This window comes from Silurus meridionalis, chromosome 21 (assembly GCF_014805685.1).
Source record: "Silurus meridionalis isolate SWU-2019-XX chromosome 21, ASM1480568v1, whole genome shotgun sequence".
Lineage (NCBI taxonomy): Eukaryota > Metazoa > Chordata > Actinopteri > Siluriformes > Siluridae > Silurus > Silurus meridionalis.
The window spans coordinates 17,591,014-17,610,810 of record NC_060904.1 but is presented as its reverse complement, the minus strand read 5'-3'; the positions used below and the strand labels follow the sequence as shown (position 1 = coordinate 17,610,810).

Genomic DNA, 19,797 nt, shown 5'->3' with positions numbered 1-19,797 from the left:
TCTTCCGGGACAAAAAGTGCCTCAGGTGGATGTTCATGTGAGAACACGTTCATATGAACAGAGATGTTCTCCAAAAGCTTACGTGTGGATGGGTCTTTTAGACAAGAACAGTTATTGTGGGCGGAGCAATAGTTTCGGAAATAAACTGTGATACGTTGCAGGTCACTTGTGTTGCAGTTGCAGTTGCAGTCGACCTCCTGTCTGCATCACGTCTGCGTATTTTTTGTGTCCCAATTGCGCCTAGACATTGTCTGTTTGGACCCTGACTGCATTTTGTCTATGCTTTTCTTTCCTTTCTGCGCCTTGACTGTATCCTGTCTGTCCCGTCTTTGTCCTGCTTTTTGTCTGTGAACAGTCTGCATCCTTCATTCTCTTTGTATTCTAATGGTGTTTTTTTGTGCATCTTATCTGAGTCCCGTCTGCACCCTGGCCTTGTCCCGTCTGCACCCTTGCCTTGTCCCGTCTGCATCCTGGCCTTGTCCCGTCTGCGTCCTGGTTTTGTCTTGACCTTGTCCTGTCTGCGTTGTTACTTTGTGCTGACCCTATCTTGTTTGCGTCCTGACCTTTTCTCGTCTGAGTCCTGTCTGTGTCCTGACTTTGTTCTGACCCTGTCCTGTCTGCGTCCTGACTTTTTCCTGTCTGCGTCCTGACTTTGTCCCGAATTTGTCCTTTCTGCATCCTGACTTTGTCCTGTCTGCATCCTGACTTTGTCTTGACCTTCTCCTGACCTTGTCCTGTCCACATCTGGACCTTGGCATGTCTGTGTTGACTGTGCAGTCGCTTTCCTGTGTGCAGGACAGGACACGTGAAGCTCCACACTGAGAGCACAGACCTGGTTTTGTGGCCTGCGAGTAATAAAGACGTCTATTGATGGTGGTCACGTGATCGTGTCACGAGGCGAGGGGGAGATTGTGGGCCCGAGAGAGCGAGCCGTGAGAAGCGATTTTCTCTCGGAGCTCTCGAATGTTCTTACATTTAAAATATAACCGAAAAATCACTGAATAAATTGTTCAGTTTTACATGAACTCTTTGCGAGCGGTTTCTAAAAATGATTAGCTTGTACAGATAACTAACATCTAACAACTCATTCGAATCAATACCAGTGAGACGGTTGCTGTACGCAAGTTAGCTTGCTAATATAAATCAGCGAGTTAGTAATGTAAATGAGCAGTAGCTAATAAGCGGTTACTGCAAGTGACCTAGCTAACCGCTAGAAGATAATTTAGCTATTGATTAATGTAAACTAGCTAGCTAACCATCCCAGTTTCAGCTTATTGGTTGATGAAATTGAGCTAATACTAGATATCATAAAAAGTTAATCTTAGATAGCTGGCTAATTTACTTATTAGCAGCTGATTAAGATTAGCTAACCTACTGATACAGCATAGTTTGAATTTTAGATTATTATGTCATTTAGTTTGGAATGTTAGTTAGCTTGCTAACCATTAGCTCATGCTAGTGTTACAGTAAGTGTTTGCTAGTTAACGTGAACTGAAATGCTACGTTTGAAGTAGCTAATGCCGGATAGAAGCTAATGATAATGTGTCGGCAGGCAGAAGCAGGGGATTGTGGGTAGTGAAATGTCTTGCGTAATACGCGGTTGTTGTGATTAACGATGTGTTGTGTAACGTAAATGACGGTAAAAGTCACTAGGCGCGTTTATCATCTTTGGTGTGTGTGTGTGTGTGTGTGTGTGTGTGTGTGTGTGTGTGTGTGTGCAAGTGATTTGGAGGAAGTCCTGCACATCATCATGTTCTCGTGTTTTTATCCTCGAGATTTCCTTCGGGTTGTGAAACAAACTGCTGTATGGAAATATTGCAGAACATCAGAGCACGACTCCTCATGTCTGTTTGAACCTCAAGGTGGTTCCTCACTCGTTCCTCACTCGTTTTCTGCCATATGTGGTTCCTCCTCAAAATGTTACTACAGCCTTAAAGGCACACACTTCTACTTTGTCTTTGGATGCAGGAGCGGAAATTTTCCCTTCACCTGAACTTAGAGACCCAAACAGAGCCAGCTTCATGAAGATATGCTTTACATGAGTTGGATTTGGTGGAAGATCTCCTGCTATAGAGCTCCAAGTCTATTCAATATAACTGAATGTGAACGCTGACTGCACCCCAGACCTTCTAACCTCATCTACCTGACTTTACTATCACTTTGGTATGAGAAGAAATCTCCACAAAATCTAGTAGAACATCTTCCCAGACGTGTGGAGGTTATAATAACAGTAAATGGAGAATTGTGGAATGGGACCTTCAAGGAAAAGCACACACCAACCTTATGGTCAGGTGTCCACAGTTTCTTTTAGCGCATGTCTACATTTTTTTAGGTTCTGTATCCAATGTGTGTGTTTGAGGAATATCAGTGTAAAGTGGGAGCGTCGACGTTCTGTAACTGTACAGAGTCACGGCATATTTCCATCTTCTTTGTTTGTGAATGAAGACGACGCTAATCTTTATTTCCATACTGAACCATCCTGCTTCTGCTTTAGCGGGAAACCGAGTGAGTTGAAGGAGCAAAGAAGATCCGCAATGTGACTCTAAACAAATACAAGTTTGGTAAAAAATGTCAAATTTTTAAGTACAAACCTTCAGCATTCTGACCATCTGTCACCTACATCATGTCTGGCACTGAACTCTACTCTACTGTAAATGGGGTTGTTTGTATTTTAAATTTGTTTAATTTCTCAATATTATGAAATAAAATGAGAGGGAAACTGGCAACTTTAAAATTTTTTATTTACATATATACATTACATGCTGTGCATATATTTGCATATTTGTCTGCATGTCAGTTTGCTTAATTGCTTCTATTTGCACTTCTGCTAGATGTTGAACTGCCTTTTATTGCTGTCTCTCTGTTAGTCTGTCTGTCTATCTACAATACTTACAGTATCTGTCTGTCTATCTACAATACTTACAGTATCTGTCTATTAATCTACAATATTTACAGTATCTGTCCGTCTATCTGTCTGCAATTTTTACAATATGTCTGTCTGTCTACAATATTTAGTGTCTGTCTGTCTACAATATTTACAGTATATGTATCTGTCTACAATTTATAGTATATGTCTGTCTATCTGTCTACAATATTTACAGTATATGTCTGTCTGTCTACAGTATTTACAGTAAATGTCTGTCTGTCTACAATATTTACAGTGTCTGTCTACAATATTTACAGTATATGTATCTGTCTACAATTTATAGTATGTCTGTCTATCTGTCTACAATATTTACAGTAAATGTCTGTCTGTCTGTCTACAATATTTACAGTGTCTGTCTGTCTGTCTACAATATTTACAGTGTCTGTCTGTTCACAATATTTACAGTGTCTGTCTACAATATTTACAGTATATGTCTGTCTGTCTACAATATTTACAGTATATGTCTGTCTATCTGTCTACAATATTTACAGTATATGTCTGTCTGTCTACAATATTTATTGTCTGTCTGTCTGTCTACAATATTTACAGTATCTGTCTGTCTATCTGTCTGCAATTTTTACAATATACGTCTGTCTGTCTACAATATTTAGTGTCTGTCTGTCTACAATATTTACAGTATATGTATCTGTCTACAATTTATAGTATATGTCTGTCTATCTGTCTACAATATTTACAGTATATGTCTGTCTGTCTACAGTATTTACAGTAAATGTCTGTCTGTCTACAATATTTACAGTGTCTGTCTACAATATTTACAGTATATGTATCTGTCTACAATTTATAGTATATGTCTGTCTATCTGTCTACAATATTTACAGTAAATGTCTGTCTGTCTGTCTACAATATTTACAGTAAATGTCTGTCTGTCTACAATATTTACAGTGTCTGTCTGTCTACAATATTTACAGTGTCTGTCTACAATATTTACAGTATATGTCTGTCTGTCTACAATTTACAGTATATGTCTGTCTATCTGTCTACAATATTTACAGTATATGTCTGTCTGTCTACAATATTTATTGTCTGTCTGTCTGTCTACAATATTTACAGTATCTGTCCGTCTATCTGTCTGCAATTTTTACAATATATGTCTGTCTGTCTACAATATTTAGTGTCTGTCTGTCTACAATATTTACAGTATATGTATCTGTCTACAATTTATAGTATATGTCTGTCTATCTGTCTACAATATTTACAGTATATGTCTGTCTGTCTACAGTATTTACAGTAAATGTCTGTCTGTCTACAATATTTACAGTGTCTGTCTACAATATTTACAGTATATGTATCTGTCTACAATTTATAGTATGTCTGTCTATCTGTCTACAATATTTACAGTAAATGTCTGTCTGTCTGTCTACAATATTTACAGTAAATGTCTGTCTGTCTGTCTACAATATTTACAGTGTCTGTCTGTCTACAATATTTACAGTGTCTGTCTACAATATTTACAGTATATGTCTGTCTGTCTACAATTTACAGTATATGTCTGTCTATCTGTCTACAATATTTACAGTATATGTCTGTCTGTCTACAATATTTATTGTCTGTCTGTCTGTCTACAATATTTACAGTATCTGTCCGTCTATCTGTCTGCAATTTTTACAATATATGTCTGTCTGTCTACAATATTTAGTGTCTGTCTGTCTACAATATTTACAGTATATGTATCTGTCTACAATTTATAGTATATGTCTGTCTATCTGTCTACAATATTTACAGTATCTGTCTGTCTGTCTGTCTGTCTGTCTGTCTGTCTACAGTATTTACAGTAAATGTCTGTCTGTCTACAATATTTACAGTGTCTGTCTACAATATTTACAGTATATGTATCTGTCTACAATTTATAGTATATGTCTGTTTATCTGTCTACAATATTTACAGTAAATGTCTGTCTGTCTGTCTACAATATTTACAGTGTCTGTCTACAATATTTACAGTATATGTCTGTCTGTCTACAATTTACAGTATATGTCTGTCTATCTGTCTACAATATTTACAGTATATGTCTGTCTGTCTGTCTACAATATTTAGTGTCTGTCTGTCTGTCTACAATATTTACAGTAAATGTCTGTCTGTCTGTCTACAATATTTACAGTATATGTCTGTCTGTCTACAATATTTACAGTGTCTGTCTACAATATTTACAGTATATGTCTGTCTGTCTACAATATTTACAGTATATGTCTGTCTGTCTACAATATTTAGTGTCTGTCTGTCTGTCTACAATATTTACAGTAACTGTCTGTCTGTCTGTCTACAATATTTACAGTATATGTCTGTCTGTCTACAATATTTACAGTGTCTGTCTACAATATTTACAGTATATGTCTGTCTGTCTACAATATTTACAGTATATGTCTGTCTGTCTACAATATTTACAGTGTCTGTCTACAATATTTACAGTATATGTCTGTCTGTCTACAATATTTACAGTATATGTCTGTCTGTCTACAATATTTAGTGTCTGTCTGTCTGTCTGTCTATGATATTTACAGGATCTATCTATCTATCTATCTATCTATCTATCTATCTATCTATCTATCTATTTTAATATAATGCAGTTTTGTACAATAATTTAAATTTACTTTCGGCTCTTAAACTTTTTTTGCTCATCATATGTAAAGGTTTGGGCGTTTCTGCTTCAGCAGTTTAGCAGTAAATGATCCAGAATTAGTGGGTAAGTTATTGGACTTTGGATCTGAAGGTCATGAGTTCAAATTCCAACCTCACCAAGCTCATATTCCTTGGCCCCTGAGCAAGGCCCTTCACCCCATACGTGCTCAGTCGTATGAATGAGATAAAAGTCGCTGTGGATGAGGGTTTCATTCAGATTATCTCAGAAATGCAAAAGTTTCTTGTTGGATTTTTCGCTAATTTCCTTCTTTATTTTCTTTTACTATATTTTTAATTCCATTGACTGGAGCATGAAACTGTTTGTTGAAGCCGATCCAGCCGTTCTCCACACAGTTCTCCACACAGTTCTCCACACAGTTTTCCACACAGTTCTCCACACAGTTTTCCAGACAGTTCTCCCGTGAGACTCTGTGTAAAGCAGAATAAAATCCCTGATCTTTTTATCCTCTAACAGGAAATGCTACTCTGGAGCGTCTCCTGCTCAGAGATTGGGGATTAAACTAGAGGAACAACTCAGTAAAATCTTCTGCCTGCTCATGTTCTCCTTCTCCTCCTCTTCCCGTCTTTTCCTTTCAGCAGAAGGGGATCCAGCAGTAAAACCCCCTCGAGCCTCACTCCCGAGTTCTCCGAGTTCTTTCCCCTCCCACATTTCTAAGAATTTATTTGCCAGGAATTGTACAGAGGAACAGAAGAATGAAATCTGCTATAGGACATCGGGCCTCTCTCTCTCCCTCTTTCTCTTACTCCTTTTTTCTTTCTTTCTCTCTCTCTCTCTCTCTCTCTCTCTCTCTTTCGGGGTGAACAAGGTGTTCTTTAGGAGGTGAACTGTTTCACCTGACCTGTTTTTTCTCCTGCATGTTTCAGCTTGTCTCTCGGGTTCCATTGTGGGAACACAGATGTGGAGTACCCCCCCTACACTCTCATAGCTTACTATATAATTCCTACATAGTGTGTGTGTGTGTGTGTGTGTGTGTGTGTGTGTGTGTGTGTGTGTGTGTGTGTGTGTGTGTAAAAAATAAAGAGAAAGACAGAGAGACTGCAGCACTGCCTTGTTCCTGTGTCTCTTCTAGTATTACAATTTCTATTTTTTATGACTATTGTGTGTGTGTGTGTGTGTGTGTGTGTGTGTGTGTGTGTGTGTGTGTGTGTGTATGTGTATACAGTGACTATACACATTACATCATAAGACCCAGTGATTTGACTCTGCTGCTACATTCCTTCTTCTTTTTTTTTATTCTGTCTCTTGATTTTATCTTTCCTGTTTCTCTACCTCTTTTATCTTCTTTTGATTTCATTCTTGCTCCATCTCATTTTTCTCTCTTTCACATCCATCTCTCTTTTTCTGTCCGTATTTATTTTGTCCAGCTGTAAATGAGAGCGGAAATGAACTTCCTCTCGCTGTGTGTGTGTGTGTGTGTGTGTGTGTGTGTGTGTGTGTGTGTGTGTCAAGAGGCGAAATGGTAAATTCCAGAGTGTGTTATGTGAATGTGTGTGATCATGTGTTTCACGTGAACGTGAGAGTCTCACGGTGTGACCTGCTTCGGATTCTACAGTAATCCTCAACTCCTAAAACATTATAATATTGTGGAGCAGCAGTGTGTTTGCTGATCACGTGCACCATGGTGCTGTAGAGATGTGGGGTGTGTTTCCAGACAAACGAGAATAAATCACTTTCATAAATAGCATCAGCAGCCATACAAAAGACACTTGTGTTGGCACGCTAGCATTGTTTCTGGTCCTACAACAACGCTGACCTCTGTGTGTGTGTGTGTGTGTGTGTGTGTGTGTGTGTGTGTGTGTGTGTGTGTGTGTGTGTGTGTGTGTGTGTGTGTGAGCGTGTGTGTCATACCGCTGTGTCCAGGAGCATGATTACACAATAAATAAAAAAAGCTGCTAATATAAAGATAACACTAAGCTAACAGTGTTAGCATTTAAAATATCAGGCTAGCTAGCAAATGGTTTCTCAGACTTACACGTGCTGCCAAGTAATAAAAAGAAAAGTAAATAAAATAAAAAAGAAAAATGACTGGATGAGGTTAAGAAAGACGACTGTTACTGTAGGAGGACAAACTCAGTCACAGTATTGCAGTACCACCATCATCTCTCTACTGTATCTATTACTTTTATGTTCCAAATGTTCTGTGGAGAAGAGTTTAATATAATAAACTAAATTATTAACGCAACACTTTTGTTTTTGCCTCCATTTTTAATGAGCTGAACTCTCTCTCTCTCTCTCTCTCTCTCTCTCTCTCTCTCTCTCTCTCTCTCTCTCTCTCTCTCTCTCTCTCTCTCTCTCTCTCTCTCTCTCTCTCTCTCTCTCTCTCTCTCTCTCTCTCTCTCTCTCTCTCTCTCTCTCTCTCTCTCTCTCTCTCTCTCTCTTCTCTCTCTCTCTCTCTCTCTCTCTCTCTCTCTCTCTCTCTCTCTCTCTCTCTCTCTCTCTCTCTCTCTCTCTCTTCTCTCTCTCTCTCTCTCTCTCTCTCTTCTCTCTCTCTCTCTCTCTCTGTCTCTGTCTCTCTCTCTCTCTCACTCTCTCTCTCTCCTTCTCTCTCTCTCTCTCTCTCTCTCTCTCTCTTTCTTTCTTTCTCTGTCTCTCTCTCTCTCTCTCCTTCTCTCTCTCTCTCTCTCTCTCTCTCTCTCTCTCTCTCTCTCTCTCTCTTCTCTCTCTCTCTCTCTCTCTCTCTCTCTCTCTCTCTCTCTCTCTTCTGTTTGTTCTCAGATTTATAATCAAATTTAAATACGTTTTATTAGAATGATGTTCACAGTGTAAAAAAGCGAGAGATAAAACGTGTCTGTCTCTCTGTCTCTGTCTCTCCCACAGTGTTTCCCGTGTGGGCGGGGCCAGGCAGAGGGCGGGGCTGGTCCTGGCCTGTGTGTATAACATGGGAGGGCGGTGAAGGTCTTCAGTCGTGGGGTTTGGACTCTGCGGTTTGGTGCATGCTGTGTCGTGGAGGTCGAGAGAAGCTGGAGCAGGCGTGTCAGAGGGGCAAGGGGGCGCTACAACTACCCAAAGCCATGCTCCAACTTAAACTGCCCCGCCTCTTCAATATCCACCAAGTCCCAAAGGTTGGAAATCACACGCTCTGGGTGTAGTGTAGTGCTTTAATCACTCATTCATATGTCTTGATCTGTCTTTTTGTCTTTTTGTCTCATTCTCTCTGTCAAGATCCAAGAAATACAGGTCGCTTTACTGACATGACAAATATGGACATTTGTATTGTTAAAGCGTTGAACATGCATTTTATTCTCTCTTTCTTCACTCTCTCTCTGTATCTTTCTCCCAATCCCTCTTATGCCTTCATGCTTTCTATCCATCTCATTCTCTCTCTCTCTCTTCATCTCAGTTTCTCAATCTCTTTCTCATTGTTTCTCTCTATTTCATTCTTTTCTTTCTTTCTATCATGGCCTCTGCCTATCTTATTCTCTCCTCTCTTTTTTCTCTCTTATTCTCTCTCTGTATCTCTTTATTCTCTCTGTCTATATCCTTTTCTCTCAGACGTTCATGGTCTCTCACTCTCTCTCTCTCTCTCTCCTCTCTCTCTCTCTCTCTCTCTCTCTCTCTCTATATATATATATATATATATATATATATATATATATATATATATATATCTTTATTCTCTCTGTCTATCTTATTCTTCCTCAGATGTTAATTGTCTGGAATAAACGAATCTAATATAAAAGAAAACTCCATTTTTCTATTTAATATAAACAGTTGGTGCTGTAAATATTCTGTGAGATAAAGTTCCTGTTCCCCCCTGTTAGAGCAGCTATAAACCCTCCCTCCATCACCAACCCTTCTTATTTCTCTCCCTCCAGAAGAAGATATGAAGTATATGGTTCATGTTCATGCGCACGTCTGTAAAGTTTCCTGATGAAAATTTCAGGTCGTTTTCACCGTACAGATTTCAAAGCTGAATTTTACAGTGTGGACGTCTGCATGGTCATACCCAGGTGTTTTGGGAGGACGGCATCATGTCCGGTTACAGACATCCTCAAAGCTCCGCCCTGGACTGCATCCTCAGCAGCTTTCAGATGACCAATGAAACAGTGAATATCTGGACCCACTTCCTGCCAACATGGTGAGAGATGCGGAGCAGCGGGTGACGTTCGCTCACTGCCAAGTCTTTTAGTCGGCTTTCGGTGGGAAAAGTAGATTAGTGAGCAGTGGCGTTCCTCCTGAACGTATTTCTCCAGTTGCAGATCGTCAGGGCCAGCAGGACCTTCTCAGCTGGTTTAACCTCCATCAGAATTACTTACGTTTGAATAGACTTTTGTCCATTAATATGCATTAAATTATTCCCAATAGTCTCTTCATTTTATAGCTTTTTTTTCCTGAGTGTCTGTTTACATTAGAGTTTCTGTCCAATCAGATTACGTTACGTTCCATGTTGCTGAGGTCAAAGGTATTTGATGTGAAGCCGGCAGGATCAGCACCTGTAGGCTTTTTTTAATCATAAACTCTATTTTGCTTGAAACTGCTGTTTTAACCAATCAGATTCCGATTCGGTCACTCCGGGGCATCTAGAAGGCGTCCAATCCCCTGTCAGAAAGCGCACCAGTCAGAGCTCGCAAACCGCATCTGCAGCAAACTGCACAAGCTCAAATATATACGTGTGGATTTAGGAGCTGTTTTTTTCACACTGACTGCCGGGGGAGAAGATATCGATATTTGGTTGCAGATACACTTACAAGGTTCAGAAAAGCTGAACATGGCGAGGAAAAGTGTCCAAAAGTCTCTTTTTTTATGAAGCGTTTATACTTTTCTCTCCTGTAGAATTTACACAAAAACACACAATTTGCCTTTATTTCAAAGCCCCAGGAAAACGGTAAAGCACTGAAACCCCGGGGTGATGTGATGAGGTGAATATCGATGCTTCTGCTAGAGAAGATGTATGTGGAGGTGCAGCTGCGGCTACAGTGAAAGGAGACGTCTTGAATTATGTTTATTGGGTTTCTTGCTTTAGTAAATAACATTCATTCTCGCTGTATGAGATCCTGTGTGATGCAGCGCTGCTCTATAATACTGATGGTTGATGTAGACGTGGCGTCATAACGATAGGATTCAGAGGTGAATTGGTTTAACCACCGAAGGCCTCATGGGGGAAATCCACGACCTGCCACTGCATTTCTTCTATCGCACTATAATATATAAAGATCTTAAACCAATTTGTAATTAGACCCCTGAATGTCTGCATGAAAAAACTTGCTCATACAGAAGGTTTATTTTTTCTCTCTTTGCTTCAGGTACTTCCTGTGGCGCTTCTTTGTGCTCTGTTCCACGGTGGACTTCCTGTTCGATAGCTACACATGGCCGCTGCTGGTGTACATGCTGCTCATCTGCATTTATCCCTTCACATCCAGCTGTGCTCACACCTTCAGCACGATGTCACCTGAAGCCCGGCACATCTGCTACTTCTTCGACTATGGAGCGCTTAGCCTTTACAGCCTGGGTGTGCACACACACACACACACACACACACACACACGCACACACGCGCGGTCCTCTCTCGTGTCCGTTGAGCCTCTCTGGCTGCCACTGTTCCATTAAGTCCTGCTGTTTGCTTTTTTTGGACTTGTGCTTGTGCACGGTTATTATATCAGCTTCAAAAGCTGTACTTCAAAAGCTCTCAGCTCTCAGCTCGCTCTGGAGGATGCTTCCAGATCAAATAAGACGTGGCCGAGTTTCCTGGTTTCCCAGAGCTAATAAAGATTCACAGGCTATTAGACAATGCTACAGTAAAAGCCAAAAATACCTTCTGATGTGTTTAAGTGGAACTGGTGCAGACAGAGGAACGAGATGAGCGATGCTTTAAAGCTGTGACGACAACGCAACATTCCCGTTAGACGACGACGATGATGATGATGAAGAAGATGCCAAATGCTTGTGTTCATGCAAGTCTGCTCTGTGCACTAGCTGATTTCCAGATCACGCTAATTGATCATCATATATTCAGTCCTGGGGAAGTTCAGCCCTCAGTGCTGATTTCTGAAGGTCTTCTAGCAGATTTGTTTGACACGACAGTTTGAAGTCAGTGATTCCGAGATTCCAAGAGAAGGTCTTGCTGGCTCTGATGGTCTTCCACTGAGTTGTTCCTTCTTCACCACAGAGAACTCATGTCATGTGATTTGATTCTGCATTATTTATTAAAAAAAAAGGAAATGCAGATGTTTTTATCTGTGGTAAATTGTCGTTGTGCAGGCTGCGCGATCGCGTACGGGTTCTACGTCATGCCTGAATGTTGGGTGAACAGTCGACTCCATCACCACTTCGTCCCCATCGCTATTGCTAACACCATCTTCTGCACCAGCACATCCTGCTACTCCAGGTAACCAACACCGTCCACATGCAAAGAGGGAGAAGTAACATTTTGTTTCTATGGTAACGACCCACGCAATAAACAGAATAAATAATGTGTGAATGTTGATATGTTGAGAAATACTGTAAAGAGAAGTTCACAATGTGGGTCAAAGATCTACAGACGCCTGATCATGTGCTTTTAGAATGTCCCTTTCCACTCTTCTGGGAAGATGTTCCACTAGATTTTGTGGAGATTTGTGCTCATTCAGCCACAAGAATGTTATTACAGTCAGGTTCTGATGTAGGTGAGATGAGGAGGTTCCTGGGGTGCAGTCAGCGTTTAATAGGCTTGAGGTCAGAGCTCTTTAGCAGGAGATCTTCCACATGAATCCAAATCATTGAAGACAGATCTTCATGGAGCTGTTTCTCTCATGAGCTAGTTTTTTTTGGATTTATTGTAATGTTTCAAGCCTGTAAACAAACCACATTTATTAAAATAAATACAAATAATAATTAAAACAATAAACCAGGCGATATGATGAAACATTATGGAATTATTCTCGAAAACGTTGCACATTATAACAATATTTCAATGTGCTATTTTAGTAATACTGTTTAATGTAGGAAAAATATATTTGTAGATTTTATTTATATTTTTAATTATATCTATAATCAATATCAATATCAGCTGCTTGTCCTGTTTATAATTACACTGTTACTGAGATGTGAACAGTTATTGTTGTAATTGTTATAATTATAATGATTTGGTAATCTGGGATTTCTGTTTGTTTTTTTCCAGGTTTTTGGAATTGCATTTCCCTCACAGGAGTAAAATCCTACGGACCGGAGCGTTCGTTATTCCCTTCATGTTCGACAACATCCCGCTTTTCTACCGAGTGAGTGACTTTCAGATGAAATGATGTGTTTGTGGAGAAACGTGTGTGTGTGTGTGTGTGTGTGTGTGTGTGTGTGTTTGTCCTCCATCACCCCAGTAAATGATGATAATAAAATACTTTAAATTGCAAAATGTCTAATCTATTAAAATATCAACTTCTAAAAAAAAAAAGACTTTTGTTTGTTGTTGCTTTGAAGTGTATGAACTTGATTTTTAAAGTTAAAATCATTAATGAATTAATAATTAAAAAAAATTCTGCTGTTCGCTGTGGTCATGTTTTTATTCCCCACTAGAGGCGCTCTACACTGAGAACGAATAGATTATAGTAAGTGGTTTAAAAGTGGTTGTTGTGTTGTTGTTGTGTTGTTGTGTTGTTGTAGCTCTTGCTGGGTTTTGGTGGAGGCTGCGCTCACACAGACTCTCTGTCCAGTCACTGCTATCACCTGCTGTTTGCTTTCCTCACCTGCTTCCTGTTCGCTTCTCACCTGCCCGAGAGACTCGCGCCGGGACGCTTCGACTACATCGGTACGGAGTTTTATAGCGTTTACACAGTCATGATTCTGGATTCTGATTGGTCCAGAAGCTCTGGCTCACATTTACGTGTTAAATTACTTCCCCCTTTCAGGCCACAGTCACCAGCTGTTCCACATCTGCGCCGTAGTCGGGACACACTTTCAGATGGAGGCGATTCTGGCGGACATGGCGTCACGTCGCGCCTGGCTCACCGCTCACTCGGCTGTTCCATCCTTCCTGGGAACGCTGGGAGCTCTGGCGCTCGGAATCCTGCTCAACCTGGGCATCATCGGCCTGTTTAGTGCCAGTCTGCTGCCTCCTCCCAAGTTCACGACACACCGCACACCTCAAGCTAACGGCAGCGTGAAAGACGAGTAAAACGCTTCGCCGGAAAACGTTCAGAATCTCTAAACGTGGCACAGGGATTAAAAAACAACCCAAAAAATAGAGATGCACCGAAATTTTATTTAATTATAAATCATGTTTTTATTTTATTTTATTTAATTATTTATCCTAGGTAACAATGCCAAAAAAAAAAAGAGAGAAAATATTTAATTCTATGGAACAATCAAAAAATAATAATAATCACGTATCAGTTTTATAATAAAAACGTGTAATAAATGAATCACAATCGTTATTTTTTATTATCATCAAGTAATTAATTGGTTTCCATGTTTTACAATGAAATTTAATCCATGAAAAAATGTGAACGACTTTTTGAAATGGCTTCAGAAATTAAAAAAAAAATCAATATGATTTAAAACATTGCACTGTTAATTTTTATAAAATATTTGTCACCTTGAAGCCAAAAAAAAGGCTTTTTATTGTAAATTTATATTAAAGAATTACGAGCAAAAAAAAAAAAAAAAAAAAAGCCAGTTTGTCCTGTAAAGGGTGTGTGTGTGTGTGTGTGTGTGTGTGTGTGTGTGTGTGTGTGTGTGTGATTTATTCTAATAAGTTTCAGGCCTGTAAGCGAAAAAAAAAACATATGCGTCATCATTAGATGGAGGTTTTGTGACCAAATGAACTTGACAGGAAGTAACGTACAGAAGGCCACGCCCACTGTCTATTAAAATAAAAAATAAACCGGGCGATTTAACAAAAACAAATCATAGAACGATTCTCAAAACCTGCACATCATAACAGAAATATTTTTCTGTGCATTTTTGCTAAAACTCTATTTAACATCAGAGAGAAATATGTTATATGTAATAAATTTATATATAAAAGGTACAAATACATTTAAATAAATATTTAAATGCTGAATCCCGGCGTTATTATCAGCTGCTTGTTTGTAATAAAAATAAAATTAAAATATCTGTGATCTCTCAGAAAAATGCATTGTTTACATTAGAATGAATCTGAATCACGTATTGAATCATTGTATCTGCAGACGCTAAAAAACAAGTTAAATTATGGTGCGGTCAAAAGTCAATTACCAAAAAATGATTCCTGAAATACCGTGTTTTTCGTTTTGTTTTTAGTTTTCAGTTCGGTGCATCGCTATTTTTAACTGCTTCCAACAGAACAGCACTTATTATGCAGTCTGACGCTGCTGTGTACTTTATATACTTCTAGCCATTTTAGTCTTTTTACAGATTTATAGTTTATATACTTTAGTATTTTAGCTGCCCTGAGATTATAACCATTACAGAACTGTGGTATAAAACAAGATCCTTCTCTCTTTCTATCTCTCTCTTGCTCTCTCTCTCTTTGTCTCTCTCTCTCTGTCTCTCTCTCTCTCTCTCTCTCTCTCTCTCTCTCTCTCTCTGTCTCTCTCTCTCTCTCTCTCTCTCTCTCTCTCTCTCTGTCTCCTCTCTCTCTCTCTCTCTCTCTCTCTCTCTCTCTCTCTCTCTCTCTCTCTCTCTCTCTCTCTCTATTTCTTTTCCCTTTTTTGTCAGGGCTCAAATGAAGCGATTACTGAATTCCTTTTTACGTCGCATTCTAGCACAAAGCGCCTACTAGGGATTCGGATATTTACCTGCTTTTATTGTTATGATGTCACTAATTTATGCAAATGTTACACGTAACACCAACCAACTGGAACGTCTGAATCCGTCAGGGATTGTATTCCTCATTTTACATTGATGACAGTGCAGTACAGTGCAGTACAGTGTAGTACAGTGTAGTACAGAATAGATAGTATATTTATAATCTATGATTTTTTTTTTTTTTTTTGGAGATTATCTAATAAGCTAATCAGATTGAAATGTTTTCATGCTAATTTCCTTTGAGAATATTCATTCATGCGAAGATTCTTTATAGCACTTCGTTTTGTGCACCGTTACTCAGAAATCCTTCTGGTGAATTTCTGCCATCGTGTTGATGTTCCCAGGTGGATTCTTTTTTTATTATTACCTAAAGACCATACAAAGATCTACCTGAACCAAGCAGAAAGACTTCATAAGACACTTAGCTGTTAAAATCCGAATAAAAAGGCGTATGGCACTGGTGTAAATGTACGGTATGTTTTATAACGTGTTTAACGATTCGTACATGTTCGGTGCTTTATTCTAACCTCTTATCCAACAATTAAGAGATTTGATTGGATGTTTTCGCTAAATGGGCGGGGCTTGTATCATTCAGGCCGCAATTTTGAGTGCTTTGCATTGAGCTTTTATTTTTTCACCTTTTTACTCCAAGGTGGTGGTTATAAGGCTGCGTAAATCCTTCCTGACAACTGACCCTACATAGCACTACGTATGTTCATAAAGACTTATTCCAACACACATCGCCTTCAGGACTGCGGGATTTTCTCTATATATTTGTCGTAAATCACCTTCAAATGACCTTGTGTATTTAACAGTAAAATATACACGCATGTTCGTTATACACTAATGATAAACATGTTACACTTCATAGCAAGCTTTATGATGCCTTATAAACATAGTGTTCATAACACCTTTGTCACTTATATTACTTTAAGAGAATACAGCGTAACGGTGCTATAATGTGTTATAATGCATTCTGTTTAACATGTCAAACACATTATAAACCTGTAATGCTTTATGAATGCATTATAACATGGCCTTATTGCCTATATATAATTATGAAGTGTGTTTATATATACGTATATCGTATATTTTTTCTTTCTTTTCTAATGATGACTAGTTGTTACAGGAACAAGCCTTTATGAAGGTTTATGTAGGGTTGTGTATGCTTTAAAATGCTTGTCAGTGCTATGTAGCGTTATAAACACCACCTTGACTTACATTTGACTCATAATTCTGATAGAAACAGCGAAGTGTTTGAAGAGTGGACCAGCGTCAGATGAGAATTAAGAGACCCTGTAGATTATTTTTCCACGTTATTCACGTTGGAAGGAAACAACGATCGAGAACACAAATTAATGTTTAGATTAAAGATGATTCACGTTTGTTTGGGGGTTTCACTGGTTTTCATGATGCTATTTATAAGCTGATCAGCCGAAACATCTCCTGCAGACAGCTGAGGTGAAATGAATGATCTCGTTCCTGTAGGATTTCTTATGCCGCAAGTCAGTTTTTAAAGTGGACGTGTTGAAAGCAGGAAAAATGGGCAAGTGTAAATAAATTTGATACGCGTCTAGACGTCTAGGTCAGAGCATTTCCCAAAATAGTGGAATTTGTAGTATTCTCTTTGGGTTCAGGAAATAGTAGCTACCAAAACTTCTCCAAAAAAGGGTCACTGATGCATTTGTGGAGCGAAGGTTCTTGGAAGCAATCGGTGCAACATTGACACAGGCTTGCACACCAGACCACTGGCTCAGAGCATCTCCAAAACCTTGTGGTTTATTCCAACCCAATATGCAGTGGTTAGTTCCTAACAAAAGTTCTCCATGAAAGGAGAACTGATGAACCAAAGAGGATCGTGGGCACTCATTAGATCCTACAGAAGATCTCATGTAGCAGAAATGGCTGAAAAGGGTTAACTCTATTTACTCCAGAGTACTGACCCTGTACACCATCCAAAGTTCCTACGATGAACCTGGACTTTGGCGTGATGGAAGAAGGAGGCCTGGTCTGATGAACCATGCTTTCTCTTCCATCATTTGGATGACTGGGTGTGTGCCCAGGTGGATAGAAATGCCACCAGGATGCGCTAAGAGAAGAAGACGAGGGAGTGAGATGCTCTGAGAGATGTTCTGCTGGGAAACCTCTGGTCTTGGTGTTCATGCAGATAGAACATGAAAGGAACATGTATACCACCTACCTGGTGGATGAAGCTTCCTGCACATCCACACTTCACCACAAAGGCCAGGAACCGTTTGAGGAGCTTTAGGGTTCAAAATGCTAAATCCTCTACATTTTCTAGATCTGTCTATCTTCAGAGCGTCTGTGGGACATGCTGGACAAATGATTTATAACACATGTTCTCCTGCAGGTGGGTGTAATGTTCTGGCTGATCGGTGATCCTGAAGCATCTTGTCGAAGCTCCATCCTGATTTGTTTGGAGTTTGAGGCATCATGACTTTAATATTCCTCTTCCTGAAGGATTAATGTTTCATTTATTTCTGATTATTCAGAATATTCACTTCTTTACGTCTCATTAGTGCTGCGTGAGGGATTTAGAGCCGGTCCTGGAGATCTGCAGGGCTTCAGTAGGGCATCATGGGATTCTGGGATCATGGAGGAATGTGAGAGTAAGTGCTAAGAAGGTCATGTGGGGTGCTGGGGTTATCGTAGAGCAGAAATCCTGTGCTGTGATATTTGTGTTTACATTTAATTGATCTCGAATCTTCTCTTTATTTCACCTCTTTCTCGAATCCAGCGTGAACATTAAGATCAGAATAATCAGCTGTACAGCATTCTTTTAATGAATAAAATCATTTATAATTATTCATAATGTCATTATAATAAATAATAATGCATTATGAATATGTATAAATGGGCATCATTTTAGTCAAATAATTGTTTTTAATTTATTTCTGTTTTCTTTTTTATTCATTTACTTTTCTCTTATTATAATAATTATTATATAAATGTAATTTTTCTTTTATTGCCTTACAAAGCCTCGATTTATGCGTAAAACATTTTATATAAAATAAATAAAATATTATTATTATTTAGAAGACATTATTTTTTTAAATAATTAAAAAAATGCATTTTTTTTACTTTTTATTTATTTATTTTTTTTCAGGGATTTTTCCATTCTTAAAATGTTTTTTTCATTATTTTTTTTTTCACCAAAATGCTAATTGTTTAGCAGTGAATCTGAAAATGTTTGTACATCTGATTATTTTATGATATTTTTTTTCAATTATTTTATTATTTTAAAATTAAATTATATTATTTTTCAATTAAATTTAGACACATTTACATGCACAGGTTTGGGTTTGTTTTTGTGTGTGTGTGTGTGTGTGTGTGTGTGTGTGTGTGTGTGTGTGTGTGTGATGTAGAAAAAGAAAGTCGTGATGCAGGTCCACACTCGTAGCCGAGTTACTACACGTGAGGTTTTATTGCGTCTGAAACACGAATCTGTCAAACAAGACAAACTTCATTTATAATTGATGGCCAAAAGTTTGTGGACACTTGACTGTAAGATTCCTATGGTTTTTTTAAATTCACTGAATTCCACATTTCCTCCATTTGCTCTTATAATAAGCTCCATTCTTCTGGGAAGATGTTCCACTAGAGTTTGTGGAGAATCGTGCTCATTCAGTGATGCAGGTGAGGTGAGAAGGTTCCTGGGGTGCAGTCAGGGTTCACATTCATTTATGTTCAAAAGGGTTGGTGCTCTTTAGCAGGAGATCTTCCACTCCAACCCATGGAAAAGCATATGTAGTGCACAAGGAGCAGGTTTGGATCTTCTAGTTCAAGTGAGGAGAAAATCCAAAGGTGTCCTACATAATTCTGTGCTTCCAAATTTGTAGGAACCGTTTGGAGAAGAAGCTCATATTGCCTGGAAAAGTCGGGTGTCCCAATACTTTTGGCCACGTCGTGTATGTATGAAAACAGGGCACAAGCTGTAGACACTGATGTGTTCAGGTGGAGAGCAGGAAAGTGAAAAGAAAAGAGCAGGTTGTATTTCCAGTTGTATAATTGTTTATTTTTGTATGATTTTTTTTTCTCTGTTGAAGTGAAATGAGATGTTGATCGATGAACCCTGTTACAGAAACACGATCAGAGATTCATTTCTCCGTTGTTCATTCGCCAATAAAGTATTTTATTTCCTAACTCGTGTACGTGTTTGTGTGTGGGGTTGAACAGAGGGATGAAGAAAGAAAGAAAGAAAGAAAGAAAGAAAAGTAATATGTAAATACGACAGAAAAAAGGAACAAATCTATGATTTGTTTAATTACAGTTTATTAAATTAATTCATTAATTATTAATAAATAAATAAATAAATATCTTAATTTGTGATGTGCAAAATTGAAGCATAGTCATAATGTGGCCAGAAGGAGGCGCAAGTGAGCCGAGCAAATACAAAATTTATTAATATATCAATCAAAACGAACACACTCGGGTCCAGAAAATACCAAGAGCCATTAAAAAAAGAACTAAATACCATTAAAATATAAGAGCAGTG

At 38.6% G+C, this 19,797-nt stretch overlaps 1 protein-coding gene across 5 annotated transcripts in view; it reads left to right on the top strand.

Moving 5' to 3' along the window:
* paqr6 (progestin and adipoQ receptor family member VI) overlaps positions 1–14,145 on the top strand; it is a 17,653-nt gene extending 3,508 nt beyond the window's left edge. For 3 of the 5 annotated variants that reach the window (XM_046877662.1, XM_046877661.1, XM_046877659.1), the window contains exons 2-8: positions 8,403–8,647; positions 9,536–9,663; positions 10,829–11,034; positions 11,784–11,910; positions 12,682–12,778; positions 13,158–13,302; positions 13,403–14,145. In XM_046877662.1, the coding sequence (XP_046733618.1) occupies positions 8,519–8,647; positions 9,536–9,663; positions 10,829–11,034; positions 11,784–11,910; positions 12,682–12,778; positions 13,158–13,302; positions 13,403–13,668 (1,098 nt within the window). In that variant the 5' untranslated portion in view covers positions 8,403–8,518 and the 3' untranslated portion in view covers positions 13,669–14,145. Of the gene's footprint in view, positions 1–8,402; positions 8,648–9,468; positions 9,664–10,828; positions 11,035–11,783; positions 11,911–12,681; positions 12,779–13,157; positions 13,303–13,402 lie in introns of those variants that run through there. The other 2 variants (XM_046877663.1, XM_046877664.1) reach the window with 2 other exon arrangements.
* The last annotated feature ends 5,652 nt before the right edge of the window (positions 14,146–19,797 follow it).